The 13,120-nt window shown below is 40.9% G+C and overlaps 1 protein-coding gene across 2 annotated transcripts in view; it reads right to left on the bottom strand.

Moving 5' to 3' along the window:
* Window positions 1–13,120, bottom strand: part of ARMH4 (armadillo like helical domain containing 4) — a 158,984-nt gene that overhangs the window by 51,820 nt on the left and 94,044 nt on the right. The window contains exon 7 of one of the 2 annotated variants that reach the window (XM_071100110.1): window positions 10,306–11,375. The exons of the other annotated variant lie outside the window; for it this stretch is intronic. Within the exon in view, the coding sequence (XP_070956211.1) occupies window positions 11,305–11,375 (71 nt within the window). The 3' untranslated portion in view covers window positions 10,306–11,304. Of the gene's footprint in view, window positions 1–10,305; window positions 11,376–13,120 lie in introns of those variants that run through there. 2 annotated transcript variants of the gene reach the window in all.

The following is a 13,120-nucleotide window of genomic DNA, read 5'->3' as shown; positions in this document are numbered from 1 at the left end:
TATATGCTTATTATTTCCCACCTGTCCTGGTTCAGATCATGGAGTCACCCTCTCCCTTACACCTGGATTTTAAGAAAGACACATACTATGCTGCCACTGCTAAATAAAGAAGGTCGTGTAAACTTTCATAACTTCGCTCTAATGGCTGCAGTGACTGCCCCAAGCCCTGAGGACTATTCAAGCCATTTGCTAATGTGTATGTCAACAGTCTCTACTGTAGACGAGAAAATAAAGCACTAAGAAAAAATATTTCCAATTTGATTCTCTATGGGGCCACATTTCCTCTCATACATTAATTCTGAGAGAGAAAGCAACAAATACGTCCCAGGTCAAATAGCTGTATATATCCTCTACTCACCATGTGGAATGAAACAGCATGCAGTTAAGACTTTTCTATCATTTAACAATTAGTTTCAAAAGCTTATGGAGTACATGAAAGTGTGCTAAATTTATAGGAGAAGGTGAGGTAGAATAAATAGGGCTCTTTCCTGGGTGTTAGGATCTTATAGTCTTAAAAAGATCACAGATACAAATCACCGTAATATGAGGCAACATAATTACCCTATATTTAATCAGCTAGTAGCAGAACATCTTTAAGTGTCATGTAAATGGGAAATATTCCTTACATCCTTGCTCAAAGCTCAGTCCACAGACCAGCAGCATCAGGGTATCATCTGGGACCTTGTTAAAATGCAGACTCTCAGTCACCCCCACCCTACACCTCCTGAATCAGAATCTGCACTTTAATCAGATGCCCAGATGACTCAAATGCTCAACAGAATTTGGAGAAGCTGCTGTACTTATTTGGTACTTAGTCACTCCTACCAGGAACAAACTTGATGGAGGCTGGCTTCAAAACAGGGACTTGGATTTTTATAGAATAAATGCTTAATACACTGTTTTTAAAGTGAATCTCTAAGGGATTTGTTTTAGGATTTAAATGTACAAAATATGATTCAAAAGCTCAGCAAACTACATGGTCCTGCATTTTAATATCCTGTAAGTACCCAGACCCTTGCCTGAAAGGCTAAAGGATTTAGAAATAAAACTGTATTCGTAGAGGTGAGAATATTTTCTTGTAATGTGTTTTAAATTGACCTTGCAGAAGCCACTGGAGGAGATGGAAACTTTTATCCAGAAGTTCAACTTGATGATAATTTTTCAGAGGGAGTGCCACCAAAGGAAACCAAGATGGGATTTCTCCCAACTTAAGAAGAGCTGCTGAGTCATAGAATCATAAAATTTGAGCACAGAACAGATCTTAGAGGTTATTCGCTCAGCTCTGCTTCATTCCCAAAGAAAATCATTCTGCGGTATCTTTACCGCAGAAAATCGTATCTGTAGTATCTTTATCAAATGAGTTCCAAATTATTCATATTCATCAACCAACCAATCAACCAACTTATATATACTGTTTGATCTTCTTCTGATACCTTCAAAATGCTATGATATACTTGTTCCTTTACAAAGCCCATAGTTTAATGAGAGGAAATAAAAGCTCTTAGCAAATAAAGTTGTAATAGTTATGTCCCACAAGATGCACAGTGAAGAGATGCTTTAGGAGGAGAAAGGGAGCCATTGAGACAAGGTGATCAGTGAGGGCTTCATACAGCTGGAAGAAATCTTGGAGATCAGCAGTCCCAGGTCTTCCTTCATACTAAGGAAAGTGAGGCGCAAGGGGTTAGACACGTGGCCAAGGTCATAATGCAAGCCCCTGGCTGAACTTGAGTCAGAAACGAGGTACTGACTAATTCCTTCTACCACGCCACACAACCCCTCATCAGTGTTGGCTCTCTAAGGCAAAGCTTGCTAGTTGTCCATTGAATCCCATCCTCCCCTTTTTTTGTAACAACAAAACCCTATCTGGTCATGGGTTGCCCACCTGCCCTAGTTTTCTAGTCTTTTGCAGTTAGATGTGGCCCTGTGACTATGTTGTTGCCAATGAAATGTTAGCGGAAGTGATGTGCAACTCAGGGCCCACACCTTAAGAGAGTAAGTTTGCCTCCTTCACACTCTCCTTCCTTCCCACCAACTGCACCCCGGACATCAACAATGCCCTACTGGGTGGCAGAGCACAACTTAAGAGGGACCCTGGATCCCTGAATGATCTGTGGAGCAGAGAACCTACCAATTTGGAATGCTTACCTCACACTTTTATCTGAGAAAAAAAAAAAAAACTTCTCTCTTCTTTAAGGATCTCAAACCAATATAGTATATAACCTATATAATATAACCAAAGCGATGTTAGGTGAAATTGCATAAGAAATACAATAAGAAGTATGACGCTTTCCTATTTAAATAAGAAGTACCCCTTTGCATTGACTCTTTGACCTGGCTCAGTGTCTTGCACATATGGGTAGAGATAGAGATTTTACGGGACACTTAGGTACCACACAATGTGTTAAGCAGTTTACATATGCATTAAATGATTTAATCCTTACAACAACTTTATGAACTATTATCTTCAATTTACAGATGAGGAAAATATACAGCTTAGAAGGATGAATTAATTAAGTCATATAACTAGTTCGTGTTGAGTAGAATTCAAACCTAGGTGTGACTAGCTCAAAAGGTGGTACTGTCTAAAATGTTATATTCCAAAGGGTGTGTGCGTGTGTATTTTGATGGACAGAGATCAAGTGAGTGAAATTAGTGTGGCAGGTAGTTGTGGTGACCAAAATGCTGGACTGAGACACAAAAGACCAGGGATTCTCACAGGTTGTAACTCTGGGAAAGCTATTTAGCTGCTCAGGAGCTAAGTGTCCTCTAGAGTAAACGTGTTATCTGAACCATATCATCTTTAAAGACAAGGTCTAATAGTCTGCAGCAAATGTGCAAAGACCAAGTTGTCCCTTACTCACTACCACCTATGCAACCACTCTTACTTTCAAATCAACCAAAGAGAAGACCTTGCTAGAGAAACAGGTTAGTAAACCTATTTGAGTACTGCAACACAGGAACAGTATAGTATGAAAGTTCAAACAAGCAATATGAAACAACGACAGTACACTCAGAAACTCAAATGCATGGAGTTTCAGAGTGTCATAGGTTGATTACTCTTTTTCCTGTTCAAATCTAGTTTTTACTTTTTCTTCAGCAAAGGAAGATAGCATAGTCATCCCCAGCATCATGGGAAATTGGTTCCAGGACAACCCTTGGATACCAACATCTGAGGATGCTCAAGGTTATGATATACAATGGTATAGTATTTGCATGTAACTATGCACATCTTCCCATATATTTTAAATCATCTCTATATTATTTGTAATACCTAACATAACATAAATGCCATGTAAATAGTTGCTATATTATTTAGGGAATAACGACAAGGGGAAAAGTCTGTACATAATCAGTACAGATACAATTTTTTTAAGTGAAAGCGAGTTTATTAAGAAAGTAAAGGAATCAAACAATGGCAACTCCATAGGCAGAGCAGACCCAAGGGTTGCTGGTTGGCTATTTTTATGCTCATTTCTTGATTATGTGCTAACCTCATGAATAATAAGGGGTGGATTATTCATGAGTTTTCCAGGAAAGGGGTAGGCAATTCCCAGAACTGAGGGTTCCTCTCCTTTTTAGAGCATACAGGGTAACTTCCTGACATTGCCATGGCATTTGCAAACTGTCATGGCACTGGTGGGAGTGTCTTTTAGCATGTAATGCATTATAATTAGAGTATAATGAGCAATGAGGACTATCAGAGGTCACGTTCATGGCCATCTTGGTTTTGGTGGGATTTGGCTGGTTTCTTTACCACATGCTGTTTTACCAGCAAGGTCTGTGTGACCTGTACAATATTAATGCAATTTTTAAAGAGTATTTTGGATCTTCAGTTGACTGACTTCACGGACACAGAACCCACAGATACAGACGGCCAACTGGACTAATAATTGTCCCAGAATCAAAAGACAGGAAAGTCAGTGTTTTTCCACCATTGTTTTTCATTGTAGACTTGCTCATAAAGCAGTAAAATTAAAGAAGTAAGCATTGGAATGTTCTATCACAGTCCACAGAGTAGAAAGAGAGATGTTGGGGAGAGTCTTAAGGACAGTTCTTAAGGATTCATGAAGGAGGTGGCTGAATCTTATGACAGGAATCTTTAAATGCTGAACCATGTGGTAGACAGAGGTAGAAAGAGCAGACAGTTTAAGGTTGAACAAGTAATCTATCCTAAAGATGCAAAGAGAAGGAAGGGCCTGTGGGGTTTAAGTGATCATCAGTAGAGAGCTGCATTAGCACAGGTCAGGCCGGGCATCTTCAGAAACAGGAGAAGCCTGCATAACACATTTAAATGACCCTTCTCGTGTTGTGTGTTTCCCAGGGTCTGTACAGATCTGGGAAGGCATGCTCCCAGGGGACCTGATGAATGCCAGATGTAAGGCCACTCTGCCAAACACTCTGTGCAACCCTAGACAGTGATATCACTGTAGAAAGGGGGGCAAGATTTCAGAAGAGCCCTGGCAAGCATGCTAAATTTCATCAGTGAGCTCTAATTAAAGTCAACATTTATGACCAGTATGCATTCCCCATATCTAGAGAATATAGATCCAAAATATCCCTTCAGTTGCTGCCCGTGGATAGGGTTTCAAATGGACTATTGGATATGGTTCAACTAATACTTAACACTAATCATCTCAAAAGTGCCTTGTAAATACCAGTTTATACCACATCATTCACCAAAAATGTGCCACTGAAAACCCTCTGAAGCAGTAATTCTCTCTTTGTATGGCATTTATGGAGAATTAATGACCAGCTAAGTCTATGGACTTTGATCAGAGCCAGTAGTTATTAATGCATAGGAAAAATTTTACACTCTTGTTCATTTTTCCAAAGGTATCATCCTTCAATGTGTGCAGTATACAAAATACTAGACACTGCGTTATATGTGAGCTTCCTGTTTGTTTTTTTTTGTTTTTTTTTTTTTGAGCAGACTGATAGACTCTTTGTGACTGCAGCTCCAGATTTCAAGCAACTGAAAAGCTAAGTAACAGGATCTGTCAGGAGGATGTTCACAGGTTTAAGTCATGTTGTCAATACGTAGAAAATAAAGTGAGATTCAGACAAACTAAAACACAAAACCACCCTAGAACCTGCAAAAAGGAGAAATGCTTTCATGTCTTCATATTAAGTCCACTGTATTATACTCTGTTTTAATCAATGTTGGATTCATTTTGGATCTTTATTAATATGATCACAATTGTCTTCTACTTTTTCTGAGCTCTACTTTATTCACTCTTTCATTTGTCTATCTGCACTGAAAAGACTGAGTAATTAATTAACCTCTAGACTCTCCTAAACAAGGTAGTGAGGGCAGCATTAATGAGTCAGTTTTGCTGTTATTTCCTCATAACTCTTTGTCACAAAGAAGGGAATCCCATGTCCTTGACTTCGTACACCCCTACACTAATTTCTCTCTTTATACTAACTCATGGAAGGCAATTTGGTCCTAATTCTAACAGATAAATTGACTGCCATAACCAAAGACTGGTTAAGATCTGGTAGGGATATAAAGACTTCGAAAATAACTTTACACTTTATTAACTGATGGTACTCTGAAACTGTGGTTTGGTCACTAAACACTGTGGCATTTGTAAGTCTTAGACCCAGATACTGCCAACAAAGAAAAACTAAGCATCTGTGACATTGACTTTGTAGATTATCCTCCCCAAACTGTGCCCACTGAATCTGTATTAAAAGTTGTAAAAATAAGACAACCAGATGGAGCATTTCTAAGAGTATGATTTACAAAATACCTCTCTGTCTGAAAAAGGTCACTACTCTTCAGAAGCAATGAAAATCAGGGAGAAAAGGTATCTCTGGGGTGTTTGGGCTGGCACAGGGGTTTTCACGGTGTATGTACAGCAAATGCACAAAGGGAAGAAGTTTTTAGAGATCCCAGATTCCCAAACTGCCTCTGCAATCACAAGCAATAATGCTTCTGGTGGTCACAACAGTAATGCTTTATTCTCCTTTCTCTCACCCCTCCAGGTCCTCTCAGCTGGGACTACTGATGCAGCCTTGGCCTACCTCAGTTCCCAAGTTAAGGGTGACAGAAGCAGCCTGCATCAATAGCCCTGCTGGAGCCCCTCAGCCCAATTTGGTGAGCCTTAGAATGACATCACATTCCAGATTCCATGCTGAGCTCCAACTCCGTGAGGTTCCTCTTTGACTAGCCCGGCCAGGCCACACTTAAGGAGGAGTCTAATCCATCTCTCTCAGCCCTGACGCCCTAGCCCTGGGCTGGCTCACTCCAGAGGATGCAGATTCTCCTGAATTTCAACCAATTGCCAAGTCTAGGACAAGCAACCTTTCCTGACCTCCAGTTCACTGGCCAGTCCTTCCTCCAAGGTGTGATTTGACACCCCACCCACCAGAATCCAATTCCTATACCTCTAGTCCACCTCCTACTGGTGATAACCATTACAGTGTAAAGCCACACACGGGCCACTTCCAGCCTTCCCACCACCTTGCTGAGCCCGCCTCACTGCCTGCCTAGAATCAACCCTTTCTGAAATCAGGACTGACACTGTAGCTTTCCATCAGACACTATTTCGGCTTTCCCTGCTATCCTCTCCAAAGCCAGAATCTGGTTAATCACTTTCCTCAAGAAAGGGTATTTCTGAGAGTTACAGGAGAAATGAAAGCCATGGGTCCTGATAACCACTGAATGTAAAGGCTAGTGAGATAAAACTTCAAATATGACTACAGTTTTGATCGTGTTTTTTGCAGCACCTTATGAATATTCCACAGATCCATCTCTGCACCAAAAGTCATGTCAGGGAAAAGGGAGGCAGGGCTGCTGCATCACATTCTACTTCAAGTAAATGACTCCCCTTGGAGCTGTGGAAGGTACCAAGTACACAGCCTACAAGGCAGTCTTCAACTTGGAGGTGAGGGTGGCCAGGGGATGAGCCAGAGGTGGGGTTAAAGTCAGAATCCAGCTTGCACTGGGCCCTCTGCTTATGTTATCTCATTTAGTCCTCACACAAGCCCAATCAGGTCAGATTTACCCATTTTATCTTTTTAAAAAAACAAACAAAAACTGGGGCTCATAAAGTCTAACTTCTTCAAAATCACTCACTTAAGAAGAGCAAAGGTGGCTGGGTGCAGTGGCTCATTGCCTGTGATCCCAGCACTTTGGGAGGCCAAGGAAGGGGGATCACTTGAGGCTATAAGTTTGAGACCAGCCTGGCAACATAGTGGCACCCAGTCCCTACAAAGATAAAAATAAAAATTAGCCAGGTGTGGTGGCACATGCCTGTAGTCCCAGGTACTTGGGAGGCTGAGGTAGGAGGAACACTTGAGCACCGGAGTTTCAGGCTGCAGTGAGCCATGATCATGCCACTACACTCTAGTCTGGGTGACAGAGTAAGACTCTGCCTCCTGTCCCCCAAATAAAGAAGAGCAAAGCTGAGAATTGAGCCTAGATCTATTAGATTCCAACACGTGGGCTCTATGCATTAGCTACAATGCCTTCCCAGGAAAGGCTTAACAAAAGAAACAGGCAGAGGCATGGAGGATAACTAGATGGCAATGGAATAGAGAAGAAAGCAGCCAGCAGAGTCCAAAGCTGCAGAGTAAGGCAATGGAAGAACTGAAAAGGGATGCCACATGCAGCAAATGATACTAACAGAAACAGTGCCCATTAAATGTTAGCTATGTGCCGGGCACTAGGCTAAGTGTTCTAGCTATATTAACTCTTTTAATCCTTACAGCAGCCCCCAGAGATAGGCCCATTTTACTGATAAACACAAACTAAGGCTCAGGGAGGTTAAATAATTTGCCTAAGTGCCTACAGCTAGCAGGGAGCAGAGCCTGGGCTTGAATGCAGACAATGAGGCTCCATAATTTGCAGCCCTCCTGGGAGGTTACTGAAGACCTCAGCAAGGGCAATTTTAGGAGAGTGGAGTGATCCAGCCAATTTGTAGCTTGGCCATGAAGGGGAGGAGAGAAGTAAAGAGCAATCACTCAAGGGAGTATACTAGTTCCCTGGCACTGCTGTAACAACACACCACCTTCAATGTGGCTTAAACAATGGAAAATTTATTCTCTCAGTTCTGAGAAATACAGGCCCCAAATCAAGGTACTGGCAGGGCCATGATCCCTACGGAGCCTCTAGAGGAGGTAGAGGAGGGTCCTTCCTTGCCTCTTCCTGATTCTAGCAGCTCCAGGGGATCCTTAGCTTCAGGGAACATAACTCCAATCTCTACCTCAGTCTTCAAGTGACCTCCTCCCTCTGTCAATGTGTCTCTGTGTCTTCTCATGGTGGTCTCCCTGCATGTCTGTGTCTGTGTTGAAACTTCCCTCTTCTTATAGGGATACCAGCCATGTTAGATTAAGACCCATCCTAATGACCCCGTCTTAAGTTGATTAAATATATGAAGACTTTATTTCCAACTAAGGTCATATTCACAAGACCTGAGGGTTAGGACTTCAATGTATCTTCTGGGTTGGGGGAACACAATTCGATCCATAATAAGAGCCACAGGTTCAAGGGGGAGAGTTTTTCAAGATAAAGATGGGAAAGAGGATTCATGTATTCTTTTAAAATAACAGTTTATTAAAGATCAGTAGGCAGGTCATGGTGCTTTCCAAATAAGCAGAAAATCTGATTATCTGCATCCCAAGAAAGCTTTGCAGGGCCTGGCGTATCATTTTTGGAACTCTGCTTTGATTTAATGAGTTGGAGAAGGACATGGCTGCACAACTTTTGCCAGGAACACTTTGGTAATGTCATCTATCACAACCTCCCAGCCCATGTCTACCTTGATCAATAAGAAAGCAAAATCAATGCCCATGTCAAGCTGCACAAGTAGCTCTCAATCACACAGACTGACAGAGGCAAGCAGTTGCATTAACACTAAAACTAACAAACAGAAACGTTCCACCTGGCTGGAAATTTTTAATTGACATTTTTCTTAGGCAATTAAAAAATGAGTTTGTAATCTGTTTATATCAAATGGAAGTAGCAGTGAAAGGAAGTAGCTTGGAAATAGCCAGATTGCAAAAGGAAGCCAGCCTGGAAGTAAATGGCTGGTGTAGGTAATCCACACACTTTTAACTAAGAATTAGCTATACTTACAATATCAACAATAGGTTTTTGCCAACACCTAAAATACTGGCATTAAAATTTTGCCTTAACAATTGAAACACAAGATTATCATATCAATAAATTGTCACTTATAATATTTATGCATTCATTAACTTTTCTCAAAACATTATTACTCACTCCTTCCTGAATAGCTTAACATAGGATCCTAAGTGAAACTCTAATTAGAAAAATTTAGCAAAACTCTAATTAGAAACACCTGTGAAGAATAAGCAGCAGCTAGTTGTTTGTGTTTCTAATGCCCCGAGATACCTCTGATTCTCACTAACTTTGCTATTTAAATTCACAACCACTGTATTCACTACAATATTGGAAGCAAAAAAAAATGGCAACTCTCAGATGAGGCAGAAGACAACATTATCAAGGAGTAAGAATGCTCTTAAACACACAACTATTTATACAAACAGATGTTGTTCTATTCCAATAAGTCAATCAAAAATTACATTTATTCCAATAATGTTGATACTTTGAAAAACTTCCATTCGTACAATTACCACCAGAGTAATGTGACAAAGAATGTAAAACATTCTTTGGAATGCTTGCATTAGAATTCATAAGAATTCCTAAGAACTTACCAAATTATTTTTATTGCCTGCCATATATGTGATATTGTGCTAGGTGCCACTGATTTTTTGAAAAAGCCAGGAGTCAGAGCCAAAACAGATAAATGATATTGTTGATCAAGCAGGGTTAACACTATTTGGGATCAAAAAAATGTTTCACAGAAAGTATGTTGTCAGCCAGAGCACAATTTACTCTTGAATGCATCAAATAGAGCCCCCTGATGGTTTCAGAATTTTTTCAGAGTACATCTGGGTAATGCTGGATCTTGTAGGATGAATTCTTACCAAATGATGCCATTGACTTAAGAGAACCTGGCCAGGTGTGGTGGCTCAGGCCTGTAAGCCCAGCACTTTGGGAGGCCAAGGCAGGCAGATCACGAGGCCAAGAGATCAAGACCATGCTGGCCAACATGGTGAAACCCCGTCTCTACTAAAAATACAAAAATTAGCTGGGCGTGTTGGTGGACACCTGTAATCCCAGCTACTCGGGAGGCTGAGGCTGGAGAATCGCCTGAACCTGGGAGGCGGAGGTTGCAGTGAGCCAAGATCGCGCCACTGCATTCCAGCCTGGCAACACAGTGAGACTCCATCTTAATAAGAGAGAGAGAGGGAGAGAGAGAGAGAGAGAGAGAGAGAGAATCTATCCACATGTGTTGCCTATGATGTGATTGTAGCCTTTCATTCTTTGGAGCCTTGAGGCTCAGGGAGATACCTGAAATCAGACATGGAGGCTAAGCCTACCAAGCATTATCATCATTTATCATCTTCCTCAAAGAACCTCACTGATTTCCAGTTTCCCTTGAAAAATCAATACAAATGGTGAGTCTTTGTAAGTTCTATGCATACTGCAAGTATACAGCATACCCTCAACAGAGCTTCTCTTCATGCCTACACCGTCCTTAAGAATGAGCCTGTTTCATTACCTAATTTATTCTTTACAGGAGGAGAGAAATTAACCAGCTCTGTGAACAGATATGAGTGACTGCCTGACTGCATTTACACAGCAATGTGGCTCCATGTTATCACCACTTCCTACTACTATGTCTGTGAGTGATCTCTTTCTCTTAAGTGTGGGCAGGGCCTGTGACTTGCTTCTAATCAATAGAATATGACAAAGATGATGGGATGTCACTTCCATAACTGTTACATAAGATTGCAATGTCTGCCTTGCCAGCAGATCTTCTCTCTCATTGGCTTTGATGAAGCAAGCTGTTGTGAGCTGCACTGTGGTGGGGCCCACATAGCAAGTAACTCGGGGCAGCCTCCAGCCAACAGCCAACAAGAACCTGAAATCCTCAGTCCTACAGCTGGCAAGATACTGAATTCTGTCAACAACCATGTGAGCTTGGAGGCAGATCTTCTTCAGTCGACCTTAGGATGAGCCTCCACCGATTCCTTAAAGCTGAGATCCTGGCGTGGGGGACCTAGCTAAAGTAGGCCTTGCTCTTCACATTATTTCATCTCTAGAAGCTTTTCTTGCCATGTTAGTAGTCTTGATCATTCATTTACTTCAATTAAAATGTGCACTAACTTTTAGAAACTTCCAGGATAATTCTGCAACTGCCAATAGCATGTGTTCAGTGGTCAATCCTGGTAATAGTATCTCAGCATGTATAAACATGTTATAACATGTCACAGCCATGCCACAAATCCTCTGCCTCCACATGCCAATTGAGAAAGCCAGTCCTGTTCTTCGTAGTTACCTTCAAGAGTAAACAGAGAATCCAGAATAGGTAAATCTGTAGAGACAGAAAGCAATCAAGTGGTTGCCAGGGCTGGGGCAGAGGGGAATGAGGAGTAATTGCCTCATGGGTACAGGGTTTCCTTTCGGGGTGATGAAAATGTCTTGCAGATGGATAGAGGTAATGATTGCAAAACACTGTGAGTGTATCAGATGCCACTGAATTGTACACTTTAAAGTGGTTAGTGGGAACTTTTGTGTTATATAAATTTTACCTCAATAAAAATAATTACTCTTATAAAAAAATAAACAGGGAGAAGGGGGAACCACAAAGGCTTTGAAGATTTCAGAGAAACTTTTTTAGCCAGAAGGAAGGTCAGTATGTTCGCTTTTCCATGAGGGAAAACCAAAACAGCTGTACTGCATGCTGCTTCCAAATACTATATTTCATGGATCTTGAAAGGTCACGGATTATAAGATTTACTGTTGACATTAAGAATATACACTAACCGCAAGACTTGGCCATGATTTTAAAACATCTAAATGTGAAAATCATTTGTATCAGACTCGAAGGAAAATACTATCACAAATAAACAAAATATGGTTACTACTAATTTTAGCAGATCCATTTTGCTTGACTAATCTACAATGTAACTTAGAGTGACCTGATACAAAATGGAAAAAAATATAATGTCAACTAGGGAAAAATGAATAGAAAAAAAGACTGGAAGAGAAGAGGTCATTTGTTTCCTATGCGTATAGGAATTGTTGGTGAGTTTTCCCATCTTCTTCAAACACTTTTGAAATGCAGCAGGATGGGGTTTCTTCACCTTTTATCTGCTTTGTACCCTTCCATCTTCTAGCCTAAGGCATCAGCATTATACTATGAGAGGTGGACACTACAGACACAGAGAGGGTTATTTGTCTAAAAGTTTCATTTATTTATTCAACAAAAATTTATTGAGAGTCTGCTACATGGTAGATACTGTTCTAGATACCAAACAGACACATGTGAATAAACAAAGTGTCTGCCCTCCTGGAGCTTCCCATCTAGTGAGAAGAAAGGGGCCTTCTTAACTAAGCAATGCAAAACAGGACTTAGTGGCTGGTTCACAAAACTACAGGATGAAGCTGGAGCCCTGGGAGAAACTGGTAAGAGAAGTGGGGAGGCAGACCAAGAAAGAGGGATTTATGAGAATCTGTGTAAGGACAGCCAGCACAGCCTGGAAGGGAGATGGCAGCAAGACATTTGCATCATTCTGTGGCTTCCAAGTGATTGTGTGGTCTGCTCCAAAAAAGAGTTCTTTATGGTGGTGGACAGAGCCAGAGACCTATCCACTTGTTCCTGGATATAAAGCCAGGGTTATATAGTTTATCCAATTGCTTTTGCTTTGAGTATATCCAGCTTCATAGCCAGAATAAACAAACAAATAAACCAAAATGGGGAAATGGATGAATACTAACACCTGCCTTACTCCTTTTAGCCAACCAGGGACTTGCTTTTAGGAGGTGATAAGTCACTATCTGCAAAAATGATCACCTTATGAAAATATGTAAAATAAGAAATCCCAAGAGAAGTTGAAAGTTCAAGTAAGGAAAAGGAGAGAAAGAACAAGTGAAAGAGAGTGTCACATTTCTCTTTGGAAAGTGCTGGCTTTTTGTGAATTCTAATGGATGGTATGTCATTGAAGCATCATTTAAGTGACCTGAATGATTCTTCTTTTCAGGATTATAATGGATATGACATAGGTGCTAGGGGATTAAGAG

The sequence above is a fragment of the Macaca nemestrina genome, chromosome 7, assembly GCF_043159975.1.
Source record: "Macaca nemestrina isolate mMacNem1 chromosome 7, mMacNem.hap1, whole genome shotgun sequence".
NCBI lineage: Eukaryota > Metazoa > Chordata > Mammalia > Primates > Cercopithecidae > Macaca > Macaca nemestrina.
The sequence above is the reverse complement of the archived record's forward strand: the minus strand, read 5'-3'. Positions and strand labels throughout refer to the sequence as shown.